At 47.3% G+C, this 17,420-nt stretch overlaps 1 protein-coding gene across 1 annotated transcript in view; it reads left to right on the top strand.

Moving 5' to 3' along the window:
* Positions 1-17,420, top strand: part of LOC138504026 (putative nuclease HARBI1) — a 292,079-nt gene that overhangs the window by 256,134 nt on the left and 18,525 nt on the right. The window contains exon 4 of the mRNA XM_069624199.1: positions 2,819-2,924. Coding sequence (XP_069480300.1) covers positions 2,819-2,924 — 106 coding nt within the window. The remainder of the gene's footprint in view (positions 1-2,818; positions 2,925-17,420) is intronic.

Below are 17,420 nucleotides of genomic sequence, written 5' to 3'. Positions count from 1 at the left end.
TGGGGCCAGTAATTATGTTATAAAAAACATTTCAAAGCAAACATGAGTATTTTCTTATATGGGAATGCTAGCATATGTTGGTGGAGCCAGCATGGAAATGTATGAGCACAGCCAACATGACAATGTTTTTTATACTGGCATATATTGAAGGGACCGGCATGACAATGCATTGGGAAATGCGCTTGTGCACTTTTGGTGACTTGCATCCCTTATACATTCTTTCCATGAGTTACCAAATACCCTAAAAAACCGATTGCAAACTGTCTGGCCTTCTAACCAAATGTTCACAAAAAGTGTGCTGTGTAATGCACCATTTTAACCCATTATTCAAAACATGTTCTCACTGGAGGGGGAAGAATCCCCCTGCCCTCCCCCCCATCCCCCACCCCAAACACGTTGTCTAGACCAGCCGTTAAAGTAGGGACCCTCAAAGGGACCCTCAAAGGGACCTTGGTGCTAAGTACGGTACCGCAATTTGCGGTACCGTACTTAGCACCTTCCCCAGTCCCATTGAGCCCTATGGGGCAAAAAGGGGAATGGGGAAGGGCCAATGTTCAATGGGGAATTACCGACCCGCCAACCTTGGAATAGGGTGGTAATTCCCCATTGAACATTGGCAGACTCGTTACGATACCGGCGCCAACCATGGTGCTAATAGCGCCATGGTTTAGCGCCAGTATCGTAATGAGGGCCAGAGTCTCAGAAGTGAGAGAGCAATGGAATGACCCACCCCTCCCCACTCAAACTCCTTCAAAGGGCTTTGTGGAAGCTTACTTCACGCGCCAGGCCTGGGGGGACAGTTCATTAAAAAATGCACCTCGTACATAGAGCTCTGAAAATCGCAGATGCATTGTGCCGCACTCGTCAGGGAAGTGCAGCCCCATGTCCCCTCCCCACACCTCAACCTGTTAAAAAAGACTGAAGAAGAGTCAGGTATCAAAGCCTAGGACATTAAGGTGTTTTTTCCGGCTCTGGGTTGTGGGGGACAACATGTGCTTGCTTGTCACATAATTTAAAGATAAATGCACATGGAGACAGATGGCCTCAGCATACACCCGCACAATAGGTTTCTTCTATCGTATTTGTAGCTGACTCATAGATACATTTATAACCAGGGAATTTTGTTGATATCAAATCCTGGTCAATGATTTAATTTTCAGGCCTTGCGCGTGCAGCCTTTTGTTCCTGGGTAAACAGACAGCTCACGCCTCCCCAGGTCTATGCTTTTTTTGGCTTGTTTAACACACCAGTGCCACAGATAACAAGTACTTCTGTGTCCATTGATCTATAGATGTTTCATACACTAGCTGTAGCCTGCGTTAGAGATTTCAGTTACACTGTTACAAGTACTGCATTATGTATGTTTTACATATGGGCTCCATGTCGAATCTTGAAAATAACATTCCCCAAATGTGTGATCGTGGACAAATCTCAACTCCCTCTGTGCCTCGGTTCTTATATCTGGCTGAAATGAGAGCACCTGGAAACAAGGGTGTTAGACGCATCTGAAGGTTGTGTGCCATTAGTTGGGTCGGGGTCAAATTACATCACTTCCTGTGATGTCATTGCAGGTTAAGGGCCGTTTGATGTCACTTCCGTACCCCTGCCATTGTGGTGAAATAACGCCCCTGTGGGAAATCCTCAGGTTGACATGCATGAAAGAAAAAGCTGAAAGCTGTCCATACTCACCATCCTAAACTCGACATTTTCAGGCATAGCCTTGTTGGACTTAATCAGTGAAGTGCAACTTGATTCACTAGATATAGCAAGTTAAGTACGCACATCTTAGTGAGCACTCTGACTTAGGGTACAAACTTAAAACCAAAAAGGGTTGGAAAGAAGACTTTGAATCATTCACAACCAGTGGCATTCCTCTGGGAAGCCTTCCCTTCCATTGTATGGAAATCAGTCTTGGTTCCGCCACCAATGTGAGCAGTCCTGCCTGAATTGATAGCGCTCAAAGGCTAATCATGGCCGGGGTGGTATTAGTCTGCACGTTTTGGTGGTAGGACCAAGGCTCATTTGCCTATAGCTGGTTCCCTTCTCTAGTGGCGTAGATGTTATAGAAAAAATGAGACCATGGAAGTCTGCAGAGAGCAATGATAGGGATAATAATTAATTCACAGCTGTGAATACATCACTTCTTTTTCCTTGGTTCTCCCCTCTTGTGCAAACCTTATTTCATCACCTATACGCCAGTTGGTGAACCCACAGAATAGATACTTTGAATGTAATTTGTAAGGTTGACACGCCTCTTTGTGCAAGCTGTCGGTCACTAGTTTGCATCCTGGATGAGCTTGCCAAGCATTTCATCCTTCAGAAGCTGATACAATGAGCAACAGTGAGATGGCTCATGTACTACTGTCTTCGGGGTTGAGGGGAATTGGTAAAGAGGGATGCTAGTGGGAATAAGCCCATGGGGAAACTTTCCCAGGCAAATGTGGGAGCACCTCCGGGGTGCTCACATGTCTTGGATGGAGGACGAGATGGGAGACATCTTTGGCAGTTTACAATTATCCCCCAAGACCTAGACAAATGCCGCCCCCCCGCCACTCCACTCATGAGCCGAGTAGAAGATGGGGAACCCACAGGTACAGGCCCTAAAAGGGGCAAGTGAGAGAAATCATGCTGGCGGACTCCCTACACAGTCAAGACCCATGCCACAGGTAACCCTCCTCTCCTACCAAACATTGTAGTACAACATGGTAGTTCCCTACTACTGTTTCACTCCACTGTGATGTTCTCCTGGGTGGCCCCACTATTGCTTATTTGTGGATTTCTTCCAGCCTTATTTTGCTCTACAATCATTTTGCCCTAGGTGCTGCCCACTGTCAGCTTCCAGGGATATTTTCACCCACTGCCCGGCACTTGGAGCGACAAGCCGCCAGACAGAAATGCAAGAATCAAGAGTTGGCTGTGTAAAGGTGAGTGCAGGGAACATGGAAGGGGAGGGTGAAGAGGGAAGGAGGAAGGTTTAATCTCGATCCTCCAAGAGCCATACCTGCCTGGCAACTTGATGAGGGATGACATTTACTGATCAATGTGAAAACATATGGTGCCTTACTTGGGAGTAGGTTATCAAATTATAGTAGTATACACCCATCCATATGGAGAAAATAATACCCTGAGCACCCTACCAAGGCTGTGTTCAATGGCCTAAGAGAAGGCTGCCTCCTCCGTTTCATCCCAAAGAGGGGACATGCTCAGTGTGTCCACCACTGCTTTAGGTGAAGTAGATATATGCAGCCCATTAAATAGCCTTTCAAAATCTGGAAAGACTGTGTTACAGTAAAAAGGGAAACAAGTGGGTGAACACCACAGTAAGGTATATTTCAAGGGGATGTTCTTAGGAAAACCACCGAAGTGGTGTTTTTAGAGTTTTAGGAGGTGCAGGGGAGGAAAAGCGGGTCTTGGCACAAAAACCCTATATTATACAAGAACAGGAAAGAGGACCCAAGATTGGAGTCCTCCCGTCCCCTGCACACTCTGGAAATACACCAGTAGTAGTACACCAGAAATACACCAGTAGTCTGGAAATAAATCAGTAGTAGGGTGACGCGTTTCGAGGTCGAAACGCGTCAGCCTACTACATTGGAATTTCTGTTAACTATGATGATTCACATGATGTATTGCTATTCCTATTGCTTTTGCTTCAATTATTGCTTATGAATAAATGGGAGATTTCCATCCCTTCACTTTTACAATAACATCTCTTTGTTATCAATAAGTGATATTAGAATGTATTGCTTTATTTTATAAATACTCCAACAGAATACCAAACATTCATTCTAAGTGATCACACTTCTGTAGTGCATTTCCAGAGTGTGCAGGGGACGGGAGGACTCCAATCTTGGGTCCTCTTTCCTGTTCTTGAAGACCTTGTTACAGTGCCAAACTACCAAGCCTGGGATTCTAGCATAGCTGCTGCGTGCATAAACTCTCCATCGTAGTGGTTTCAAAGGGTTGAAGCCTGCCTGGACGCTGGTGCATTGTGCCACCCCCAGGAGGCTCCAGACTAGTGTCCAGCAAAAACGGAGGAGTGAAGCGGTGGGAGAAAGAAGATACAGGTAAATCAAACGGGGGTTTGGGGGGAGTCGATGGAAGGTGGTCAGGTTAAAGGAAGGAGGTTATTATTTGTGATGCGTTGGGTGGATGTCAATCCAGCCAAAGTAGATCATGGATTAGGATTGCAGAACTTCAGAGGGTAAATCCTAGAGTGTTGCAAGAGAAAGGGAGTATTTACATGAGTGCAGTTTCAGAGAAATAAACAGGTTTTTCTGAAAGTAGTGTGTGGCGGGCTTGTGATACTCCAGCTGACTGAGGCATGTCAGGTTGTATTGCCTGGTAGGACCAGATGTCTGTCCTTCTGTATGCAATGACTTTGTGGCAACGTTTTGTCTAAAATATTCTAACGGTTAAAGTAGGTTTTTGGCTTGGGGAACCGGGGGGATTCAGGCTTTTAAGCTTTCAACAGTCTCATGGTATCATTGTGAGCATGGGAGTGTTGAAACCATGGTCAAAGGAACAGGAGTGCAAACCCCCTCCTACTTGCTACCTACCCATGAATGGCAGATCCTAGTGACAGGAAAGCTGGGAGGAACTATGGGCCCTTTTGAGTGAGTGTGGGGTTTGAACTGTAGCTTCTCTGGGAGCAAAGCCCTGGATCAGGTATCCTGGAACTTCTTGAGGCTTGCTTGGAACTTTAACAGCGTGGGTATGGTGGTGTAGGAGGGAGGGTTTCTTTTTGGCAGTGGCTGAACATTTCTGGGAGTTAATCTGCATAATGCATCCTTGACTAACCTTCTCGAACTAGGATGCTTAAACCATGTCCTGTTAAAAAGAAGGCCACATGGAGAACTTTGGTCCAACGGAGGAGTTGAGTATGCTTGATCTGAGTGCCGCTCATGTGCATGATTATTTATTTTGGTGTTTTGTGGAGTGCTATCTGCTAGCTTTGCCTCCTTCTTGCTGCTTCAAAACACTAACCAAACTCATATTGTTATTATTGGCCTCATACAGAGCAACATGACATTAATGTGAAATGACCAAACAAAACATGCACATAATATAATATGACATAACCTTCTAGTATAACCAAACCAGCATTATGTCTCAAAAAGAAAATTAAGGGGGAGGGAAAAAATGAAAATAAGTACATACAAATTAAATACATAAAAATGAAAAGAGCAAAAGTCCCTTAAAACCAAAGATGCAATTCAGTGACAAACTCACAATTAGGAAGGGAGAATTAAAAAGAAAAAACAGGTGTGGGCCAAAGTCAGGTATAGATGCAGGGAGGGAAGACGGGGAATTACAAACAGAGATATTTGGGGTGGGGAAAGCAACTGCCACAATAAAGGCAGGACATTAAAGAAGTACATCAAAAGCATAGATTTATATTTTTGGCAAAGATTTGTGTTGGAATAAAACACATCGATCCAAAAGGACCAACAGATCTAACAGACCAACTTTGAAAAACGTGCCACAAGTTATTCCCCATCAGCCTGAATATGACGAGAGGTAGCATGAAAATTAGTTCTGGGTGACTTTTAGTTGATTTTTTTTGAAATCCTGGGGCATTTTACATATTAAAACTGAAGGGCTGCATTGTTTTTTTTACCTTGCAGGCTTGAAGTTGCTTTTAGTTAAGGTGTTATCTCAACTGCAGCCTCTGTCAAGAAACTGCAGCTCCCAGTAGTTTTGTAGTCCTTAGGAACTACTTTTTTGCTAGATCAACCAGCCGGTCTGTGCTGGTTTGAAAGGAACTGTTGGCTTGTTACTTCATCTTTGACATTTTAAATTAATCTGCTGCTAAAATGTGCATATTTCTACATTGTAGGAACTGCTTTTGAAAAATAGTCCTAGGTGATTTTTAGTTGAATTTTATTGGAATCTTGGGGCATTTTACATACATTGCTCTAGTGTGTGTTTTTTAGATCTTTGTTGTTAATTATTTGTATATTGTGCTTATAACTATTTTTATTTGAAAACGTGAGTGTGGCGTTGCCCCTTTAAGGGTACGCACGCGACGGAGTGACGTCAACTCCGTCGCGTGCCTGTTTAAATAAACGGGGCGGCTCCTGGTGACGTCAGTTCACCGGGGAGCCCACACCGACCACATCTCCGTCTCTGTGTCTGATTACCACAGGGGGTGGGGGGCTCACGGAGGCGGCCCATCGGAGACCGCCAACAGTGGCGACGAGACCGGGATCGCTTCCTGGGACACGCGGGGGAGTTTCGACGCAGCGCAGATGATCGCGTGTGAGCGCGCGACGAACTCCGACCGCAGAGAAGGGAGCGACGCACGCGGCTGGCGGCCATTTTGATGAACAGGCCTCGGAGACTCACGGCTTCATAACGAAGCGTCGGTGAGCCATCCGGGCTTAATTTTTGGAAACTTCAGCGGCGGATGGTCGCTGAACACAGCACATGTCAATTTTATGAGGAAACTTTGACAATTTCCACCATTATCGTCGAGCAGAGGCAGGGGAACTCCATGGGGAGCCCGCTGTTGCACTAGGAGTCTGTCCTTTCCTCTACTCAATTTTTGGATACATCATTGTCTGCATGCTGGCTGGAGTGACACCTTCACGGCTAGTGGTGAGTTGCGGCCCCTTTCTTGCCAATCTTGTGGGGTGCCTGTGCGCTCTCCACCATGAACCAGGATGCTGCTGCTGCTCCTGCTGCTGTGGGTCCAGTACCGCCTGTGCTTCCGCCTGCCCCTCCGCCGAAACCACCGGGGTCCCTACAGCCAATGCCTGAGTTTGATATCTCGGGTGCTCCATCGGGCCTGGGACAGAGGTGGAAGATGTGGATGGATAGGCTGGAGATGTATTTCAGGGCCACCATGGAAACAACGGACGACGGCAAGCTGGCCACCCTCCTGTACTCGGCTGGTCCGGCGGTGCATGAGGTATTTATGTCCCTGCAGCCGGTGGACGGATCGTTTGCTGCGGCAAAGGAGGCACTCCATAACCATTTTCTGCCAATGGCCAATGCGGACTATGAACGTTTTCTTATGGGAACGGCTCGCCAAAAAGATGATGAGACTCTGGATGTATTCGTTGGGCGGCTGCGGCGTCTGGCAGCACCGTGTGCTTGGAATGACCCCGAGGTCATGATTAGGAACCAACTCATTCAGGGGTGCAGCTCTGGGAAACTGAGACGCCAGATCCTGCGGGAGCCGGGCATCACCCTCCCTCGCATCCTAGAACTGGGGAGATGCCACGAGGTCGCTGAACTGCGTGCGACCAGGATGGAAGCGGGTGTTCGCCCAGCCAAGGTGGAGGAGATCTGTGCGGTCGGAAGAGGCAGCGGGTTAAGGCGCCCTATGAACAATCAGAGCCATAGCGCGCAGGGGTCGAATATCTCCTGCCCGAAGTGTGGCTATGATCTCCCGCACCCCGCGGAGTGCCCGGCAACGGGAGTCAAGTGTGGCAGATGCGGAGGCCCTGACCACTTCGCCAGAATGTGTAAGTCTGCCGCCCCCAAAATTGTGCCGAGGGGACCAGTTCGAGCCGGCTTCTTCCGGCCCCAGAGGGCCTCCAACGTTGCCCAGGTGGACCAGGGTGACGAAGGAGCCCCTCAGGAGGAGGAGGAGGACGAGGATGAGGAGAACGTGTTCTTCGTGTCCAGTGTGAGCGTGCTCAAGTCCCGCTCCAAAAGACAACCCAGGTGTAACGTGCTGGTTAATGGAAACTCTGTGCCGATGCTAGTGGACACTGGCGCTTCTGTAAATGTAATGGCCCGCCAGCATTACAAGACCATGCTGGCCCCGCCCGTGCTGGCTGCGCCGAGGGCACGCATATTCACCTTCGGCGGGGACCGGCCTTTGCCTCTAGACGGTGTGTTCGTGGCCGATGTGCAGTATGGGGACTCACACATACGGGCTCGATTCTACGTTACACCGGTGAGCGACAACACCCTGCTCTGCTGTGCCGCGCGGAGGCACTGGGCATCGTCACGTTCGCATACGCAGTATACTTAGAGGACATCCAGGTCCTCCTGGCCAAACATGGATCCCTGTTTGAGGGCATTGGACAGCTGGTGGGTGAGCCAGTCCGGCTCCATATTGATGAATCCATACAACCAGTGGCGCTGAAGCACCGACGGGTCCCTTTCCATCTCAGGGATCTGGTGGATCGTGAACTTGACAACCTCGTGGGGTTGGACATAATTGAAAAGGTTGAAGGACCCACCCCCTGGGTGTCACCCATTGTCATCGCCCGCAAGCCCAAGCAACCCGATGCTGTGAGAATTTGTGTGGACATGCGGCTGCCGAATAAGGCCATAAAGAGGGAGCGACACCTCACCCCCACCATCGATGACATTATTGCGGAGCTGCAGGGTGCAAGGTTTTTCTCCAAGCTCAATCTGAGATCGGGCTATCATCAGGTGGTCTTGCACCCCGAGTCCAGGTACATTACTACCTTTACCACACATCGGGGTCTTTATCGATATAAAAGACTAAGCTTTGGGGTGTCCTCGGCAGCGGAGGTCTTTCAAAATATAATAAGAGGTGCACTGGCGGATCTGGAGGGCGTCCTTAATATCAGCGACGATATCCTGGTGTACGCCAAATCGGAAACCGAGCATCTGTCACGCCTGTCCAAGACTTTTGAACGGCTATGTCTGCTGGGCCTCACGTTACACAAGGACAAATGCGAATTTCTGAAGACGGAGATCGAATTCTTTGGGTTCGTATTCAAGGCGGATGGGGTGTCACCAGATCCCCGCAAAGTGAGAGACATTAAGGAGGCGCGCCCGCCCGAAAATGTCGCGGAGGTGAGGAGTTTTCTGGGGATGGTCACTTACTGCGGCCGTTTCATCAGAAATCTCGCATCCCGCTCTGAGCCCCTGAGGTCGCTCACCAGGAAGGACACCACCTGGCAGTGGGGCCCTCTGGAACAGGCGGCATTTGACGATATTCGAGGGCGTTGGCGGCGCATGATACCATGGCATTCTTTGACCCGAGCCTGCAGACGGAGATCGTGGTGGACGCCAGCCCATATGGGCTAGGGGCAGTGCTCACGCAAGTGGGAAAAGATCAGGAGGTCCGGCCAATAGCATATGCCAGCAAGGCCCTGTCTGACACTGAGCAACGTTACTCTCAAATCGAAAGGGAGGCCCTGGCGGTACTGTGGGGCTGTCGGCACTTCCGCCTCTACATTCTGGGGCGTCCTGTGACCGTGGTCACTGACCACAAGCCGCTGTTGCCGATCATGGCGGGCTCGTCATCTCGCCCGCCAGTGAGGATTGAGCGTTGGATGCTCGCCCTGCTGGAGTATGGGGTGTCACTGACCTATCGTCCCGGTGCCAACAATGCGGCGGACTACCTATCGCGACACCCCAGGAACGACTCGCAGGTGTCGGCATCGGCGGAGGAAGCCGACGAACACGTCTGCCAGGTCATAGAGAATGCAACACCGAACTCCATGCAGGTGGAGGAACTTGAGGCGGCTTCGAAAGGCGACGAGTGTTTCTCCATCCTGAAGGAGGCCATGCAGAAGGGTGCCTGGAAGACAGTGCTGGAGGCGGTGGAGCGAAGAACCTGTGAGGCCAGGGTCACTCTCGAGCAGTTGTGGAGAGTGAGAGAGGAACTAACATTCTCCGAGTCGGGGCTACTGCTAAGAGGGGAAAGGATCGTAGTGCCCCAGGCCAAAGTGGCACAGGTCATCGCGCTGGCGCACCAAGGGCATCAAGGGGCCCCCAAAACCAAAGCTCGCCTCCGTCAGAAGGTGTGGTTTCCTGAGTTGGAGCGGAAGGTGGAGGCGTTCGTGGCCTCTTGTGTGTGGTGTCAGGCGGCGGCCCCGGCCCAGAAAGAACCATCCATTGAAGCAATGCCCCGCGGGACTCGACCATGGGAAGTGGTGCACGCCGACTCCGGGTCCACATCCAGAGGCACGCATTTTCTAGTGGTGGTAGACGAGTGGTCGAGGTACCCGGAAGTTGAGTTTATAGACTCAGTGGCGTTTGAGAACGTGGTGGTGGCGCTAGAGAAGATATTTGCCACTCATGGCCTCCCCTCGGTGCTGTGCTCGGACAACGGAGCCCCATTCCAGGGGGAGAGTTTCGCAGAACTCATGAAAGAGTATGGAATTCAACACCGGCGGGTCACCCCACTGTGGCCCCGCGCCAACGGGGAGTCCGAGCGAATGATGCGCACCCTCAACAAGGTGTTCCGCATTGCCCATGGAAGAGGGGAGTGTTTGCAGAGGGCTCTGTACGTATTCCTGCGAGGGTACCGCACCACCCCTCATTCGTCTACGGGGGTGGCTCCGGCAGAAGCACTATTCCAGCGGTGCCCGAGAGATGTCATACCGGAGGTGGGGGACAGAGACCCCGCCGTCATCGACAATGAGCAGGTGGAAGAGGACAGACAGGTCAGGACACAGATGGAGAACATCCGGAGGGGGCTCAGACCCCCACACATCGCGCTGGGGGATGAGGTGCTGGTAAGAAATCGCCACCCTCATGGAAAACTGTCTCTCACATATGAACCCGCCCCCCTGGACGTGGTGGCCGTAAAAGGGTCAATGGTGACTGCATCGGATGGAACTTCATCGGTAACCAGGAATGCGTCGTTCTTCAGGAAGATTGGTGACCCCAGAGTGGACAACCCGGACAACCGAGAAGGGGAAGGCGCTCTGGATGAAGGTGGGGGAGAACACGCCGTAGTGGAATCACCCGCTCGAGGCGGACCTGGTCCAGGAACACCAGCCAGGGACGGTGGCAGGAGGTACCCCCTGAGATCAGGGCGTGGGAAACCTGCCCGTCTCAGTGACTATGTTACGGACTGAGCTGGGAGGCTGACCGGGGACTAATGGTCAGGCCTTGACAGGTACACACGGGGGATCCGGGGTGGCTGTCAATAAATGGGGGTTTTTGTTGAAACTTATAGAGTGTTATGTGTCATAGATGTGTGCTAGTTAAGTACTCCTATTTCCAATTTGTTGTTATGGAAAAGGAGGAGTGTGGCGTTGCCCCTTTAAGGGTACGCACGCGACGGAGTGACGTCAACTCCGTCGCGTGCCTGTTTAAATAAACGGGGCGGCTCCTGGTGACGTCAGTTCACCGGGGAGCCCACACCGACCACATCTCCGTCTCTGTGTCTGATTACCACAGGGGGTGGGGGGCTCACGGAGGCGGCCCATCAGAGACCGCCAACAGTGAGCATTTTAAAAATTGTGAGGGAAATTCGCTGTGTTATTGCTTTTAAATACTTTTTAACGTGCTCAATCCTTCTTTGAAAGCACAACCTCTTCTAAAACTGCTTCTTTTTACACTCTGAACTACATTACCCAGCTGTACTGTAGTCTGTGTGCATTTATATTGCTGACTGGCGTGTGAGCACCAGCGCATGGCGTCAAGTCCGGTCTGTGCACTACGGGCTGTTGGGCTGTGTAATGTGCAGGTACTCTGCTATTCTATTAATTTACTGCATATTTGTTATCCTTCATTCCGTGCATCCTTTACATGCTATACAGTTAAAATCCAATCAACGTGCTGCCTCACCTGGGTATCATAGTGTCACTTCACGATTTGCAGACACGCCGGCCCGGGGAAAACAGGAAGTACGCCCAGTTCTCTTCCTGCTTTAAATGAAAATACAGCTAATGTAAACGTGCTCAATAATAGAGTGCGCATACCCGAAAATATAGTACTATTCTACGCTAGGTCATGCCTTATGCAGTGACATGGAAAATGTAGTTCCTCAGGGAAGTTGTGGTATGGTTAGCCAAATTCTCACCTCTGCCTTAATGATTACTCAGATGGATGCTGTTTCAGCAGCTAGTGATATTCTTCCCATCATATCTACTAATCAGAAGTTTAAATTAGTTCTTCTGAATACCCGCTCCACTGTCAAACATGCCACTGAGGTGGGCGATTTACTGACCATACATAATCTTGATAAAATCTGTTTTTACCAAAATCTGGTTAAACACGGCAACCGATCATGCTGCACTATTAGCAACACCAGCGGGCTACAAGATTATAAAATCTGACCGTAAAAAGGGCAGAGGTAGTGGAGTTGCTGTTATTTTAAAAGAACATTTGAAATATCATGTTCTGAGTATTACTAATCTCGATAGCAGTGAACATTTGGTTATTACAATTTTAATTGATAATAACAGTGCTATGAATTTAATAATTATTTATCGTCGTTCATTTGAAGAGCAATTCCTGATATTGCTCGGCAACCTTGCTAAATCTTCCTCTCAGACTATACTTTTAGGCGATTTTAATCTTTGGGACAATGCCGGCACAGACTCTGTTGCCATCTCTATCATCACGTCTTTGCAAGCCATTGGACTCCAGCAACTCATAAACCATCCTACCCATAGGGATGGGCATAAATTGGATTGGGTCCTTACTCATAACCTCCAAACCTCCTTCTTTAATATCATTCAATGTCCATGGACTGATCATTTTCTTATTCTTTTTGATCGCATTTCTCTAGCTTCGTATAAAAAGGTCAGTGTGCAATCATATGTAGAAATCAGTACAAGAAACCTGATTTTTGTGACCTTCTACTCCCACTGATGCCTCCCGCAGTGGCGGTTTGTGATACTGAAGCATTGGTGCAGGAATATACCAATATGACAGCTTTAGCTATTAACAAATTAGCACCCATCATCGTTAAGAAATTAAAAACCAAAAGTGCACAGAGTTAATGGTTTTCTATTGTAATTATTAAGCATAGAAAACAAAAAAGAACAGCTGACAAACAATGGAGGAAGGATCCACGCCCCAAATCTCGTGCCTCTTATAGATCTGCAGCTGCTCACTATAAAAAGGCTAGTCAGGCCGCAAAAAAGGAAATGTATGCTAACATAATCAGCAATGCTAAATCAGACAAAAAAGAATTGTTCTCCATTTTGCGTGAATTGGATGGAAAAAAAGCACCACCAACGATGTTCCTCCTAGTAATTCTTGGTGTCACAAAATCCAAGACAGCTTTTCCGCCAAAATAAAGATTCACCAGTCCACCATCGCCAGGCATAGGCTAGCAATAGTCCATAGCACTGAAAGTATCTCTAAGAATAGGGCTCTGATAATCACTCTCAGTGACTGTTCAAGAATTCAGTCTGAGCTCTGTTACTCAAAGGTCCCTGGCTGATATTGTGAATGGGCTTACACCCACTACATGTACCGGTGATATATGCCCTGCGATAATCATAAAGGACGCTATCACATGTCTCTCTACATTAATCATGAGAATTGTCAACTTGTCTATACCTTACATGTGTGTTCCTGTTAGTCTTTAAGAGGTCTGGATTATCCCGGTCTTGAAAAAAAAAAACTCTAGATCCTAAAGCTGTGGGTAGGTACAGACCGATTAACAATGTTCCTTACTTGTTGAAAATTCTAGATAAACTTGCTTACTTACAGCTTCATGAGCACGTGGAAAAGAACAATCTTCTTGTAACACATCAGTCCGGCTATCGTGCGATGCATGGAACAGAAACAGCAATGTTGGACCTCCGAGCGAATTTGGCAAAAATGGTCAACAACGGTAAGGTTGCACTCCTTATGTTGCTCGACCTTTCCCCTGCATTTGACTTGGTGGACCATGCCTTACTGCTAGAAAGTCTGCGTAAAATTGTTAACTGCTCTGAGCCAACCATCAAATGGTTGGCTTCCTTCCTAGGCCCCAGATCAGCGAGAGTGGCAATTAGTGGTTTTTAGGCCCACCCAGAGCTACTATCTTGAAGCGTCCCATCTGGTGCCTGTCGCCCACTGTTGTTTAATGTTGACGTGCGCCCTCTCTTTGACCAGCTGGACAGTGTTGGCATCAAATATACTAACTATGCCAACAATACCCAGCTGGTCTTTGAGCTCTATGGTGACTTTGAGATGCATGCCATTCTTATTAATGACACCTAAAACATGATCAAGGACTGGATGTCAGTCAACTCATTGGCAAAGAGCAAAGAACAGACAGAAGTTATGATTGTAAGTTCTAGTCAAAGGGTAAAAATGTTAAATCCAAGATACAGCCATTTCACCATATCTGGATGTGTTATAGTAGTAAGTCCCTTTGTGAAAACATTAGGCGTTATCCTGGATTCCGGATTGACAATGATGCGAGATGTAAGCCACGTTAAGATGTCCTGTGCCTATGTTAACACGTTGCTTAGACAGAATAGTCCATACCTGTCATCTGAACATCTTTCTTACCTGGTTAAAGCACTTGTTAACTCTTGGCTCGACTATTGTAATAGTCTCTTTGCAGGTACATCTAAACATCATTTGAGAAGTCTTCAAACAGCCCAGAAAGGGGCTGTAAGAGTTGTATGCAATCTTGGCCCACAAGACCATTTCTCGGATTCAAGGAGAGTGCTGCATTGGCGTCCAGTTAGCCAACGCATCTCATATAAAATGCGAACTCTAACATACAAATATATAACTGACAAGTCTACTAGATACCTTAAGAACTGGTAGTGATAAGACAACAACTTGCCTAATTCTTCGCTCTAGTAAGACCAACAAACCTTTTGTACCGAGACACAATTTGAAGAAGTTTGGTGGCACCTGTTTTCAAGTATTTGCCCCGAATGTATGTAATTCTCTTTCCCCGGATCTAGGGAACATTCTGAGTCTCTCTAGTTTTAAGAGAGCCTTAAAAAGATATCTATTTAATTCTAATGATTAGTTATTTCTCTCTGTCTGTTTAACCCACGAATCTGACCTCCTTTCTCTCTCTGACCAGGTCTTGTCTTCATGCGCACTGAAGCCTTTGGGAATATTGCGCAATACAAAAATTGAATAATAAAAATAATAGCAACATATCCTAGCATAGCCTACCAAAGCGAAGAAAAAATATAATTTCAAAGCAGCCCAGAGCATAGTGAAGATAGAATAGGGTAGCATAGCACAACCACAAAGCAGAAATATGGCATAGTGTAGCATAAAATGTTACCAATACACCTCTCCCACCAACTTGTATTACTCATTTCAAACGAACACACTGGGCCTCATTACAAGTGTGCCGGTCGGTAACAATGGTGCTGGTAAGCCTACCGGCACCGTTGTTATCGGACCGGCACACTCCAAGTCTGCCTGCCAGAGTTGCTGTGCCTGGCAGGTCTGACCCTGCCGGGCACAGCAGCCATGATAGGCAGACTTTCACGGAAGCACCGGCACCGTTATTAACTAACGGTAAGTAGATTGGGAAGACTTTGGTTAGTCCAGCTATGCCAGTCCCTTCGGCTCTCTCAACCTTCCCTTCCTGCGGGCTCTCTCTGCACCTTAGCCGAAGTGTCCCTTAACCCACAATGTCAAACCTGCTGCTCTAGTGAATGGTAACACCTATTAGGTTTGTCTTGCTTAGCTGATGCAGATAACCTAAAAGATCTGGCTTTCTACGACTAACTCCCTCCGTGACTTTCTAAGGTATTTTCCAGCTCCTTGCCATGGCGACTCCACATGTTCTCTCCACTCTCTCCTTTCTCACTCATTCTCTCTCTCTCCTCAAGTCACTACCTATCCCTCTCTACCTTCACTTGCCATTCCCTAAATCATACTACTCTCCCTCTCTTCCTCCACTCCTCCCCTCGTCGCCTTCTCATCTCTGTTTATATCCACTCAAAGATACGCAGCATTTGTCGATCTGCATCTTGCGTTCGACAAAATAAATCGAAATATTCTATGGGATAATCTTGAGAAATGGGGTTGTCCAAGAGACATCATCGAACCAACAAGTTACTTTATTCAAACACAAGAGTACATAAACGGATGACCAAAGATGGTCTCGTAGCTCAGCCAATACGAACATGGCACTGCCCGAAACAAGGCTGCCCTCTGGCTGCAGCTCTATTTAACTTGTTCACCTCAGATTTTGAAGAAAATGTCGCCACCCCCCTCACGAATCCCCCCAAGCTAAATTCAACCATCTTGTTGTGCATCCTTTACGCTGACGACATTGTGCTCTTTGTAAAAACCCCAAGAGGAATACAAATTGCTCTGAATAAACTGCAAGAATATATGACGAAAAATGAACTCGAAATAAATGGAAATAAGACCAAAATCATGACACTAAGAAGACAACAAAGATTAAAGAAACATCACTTTTCATTTTATCTACAGGAGCAAAAGATCGAACAAGTGCTGACGATCAAGTATCCAAGAGTCTGGATTAACCAGTCCCAGATAAAACAGCCCTGGATTGAACATCTTAAATCTAAGGCGCATGTGTTGGCAAGACAAGGGCTTATTATACACAAGAAATTTGGGAGGTTCTCACTCAAGCCAGTATTCCTATTTTACAGACAAAAAGTTACAGCCATTCTCACTTACGGCGGTGAGACCATGATGAACATACACATGAGCATATGGGAAAAACTTGAGAGTATATTTTGGAGAAAGGTCCTAGCCCTTCCACAATCAACTCCCACGCCATGCATCAGATATGAACTTGGCCTCCAATCTCTTCGGTCAATCATAAGATGGAAGCAACTCGACTTGTTAAGGAAACTGAACCGCGAGGAGCATACTCCGCCTTTGAACATACTGCGAACAAAGCCTGAGAATATCAACCCCACGGCTTTGAACAAATGGAAAGACTTTGTCAACTCAAAGAGAATTGAAAGCGAGATATCCATGGATACTTTGAACAACAGACCGCAAAGAGCAAAAATTCATCTTGCAAGACTTGACTGGATAACGACCCAGAATCTTAAAAATCAATACAAACTAACCCTTAATCGTAAGGGAAAAACTAGAGCCTTAAATCAAATGCCACATTACCTTAACCTATTTCCAGACCAAGGGATTTGCAACACTTTATGAGACTCAGATTCAATCTTAAACCGACTCAAGAAATCGTGGGAAAAAGAAAACGGACCTCCAACTTCGACCAGACGTGTAGATTCTGCAAGAACACAGAAGCAATTGAAAGCATTTATCATATTTTGATGCAATGTCCAGCCCTTGGAGAAAAACGCCTTCACGTCAGTCAAATGTATCTGAATGCTACAACTGAACTAAATCCCGGGGAACGATGATCACTCATACTCATCGGCAATAATAGAACAATGATAACAACTGTCATTCGATTCTGGACAGAGATCTTGGTTCAAATAACGAACAGATTAATCAATAAACTGTAAAGATCTAATTATGAGCTCATATAAAACGTATAAATGTAAGGTTTAAAGATATAAACTGTACATATTTTAATTAAAAAAAATATATATATATCCACTCCTCCGCTCATCTCACCTCTTCTCCCTCTCTCTCCTCACTTCGCTCGTCTCTCGCATCTCTCCCTCTGCACCTTAGTCTTAACACCCTATCTACTACCTAGGGTTCATGATCATTCACAACCCTTTGCTTCTGTCTCCTACTACTACTGTCCTCCCTCAACTCTCCACCCTCACCACTGCTATTACCTTCACTCTCCCAGCACCCTGCTGTTG

This window comes from Ambystoma mexicanum, chromosome 11 (genome assembly GCF_040938575.1).
Source record: "Ambystoma mexicanum isolate Mex_15411 chromosome 11, UKY_AmexF1_1, whole genome shotgun sequence".
NCBI classification, from domain to species: Eukaryota; Metazoa; Chordata; class Amphibia; order Caudata; family Ambystomatidae; genus Ambystoma; species Ambystoma mexicanum.
The sequence above is the reverse complement of the archived record's forward strand: the minus strand, read 5'-3'. Positions and strand labels throughout refer to the sequence as shown.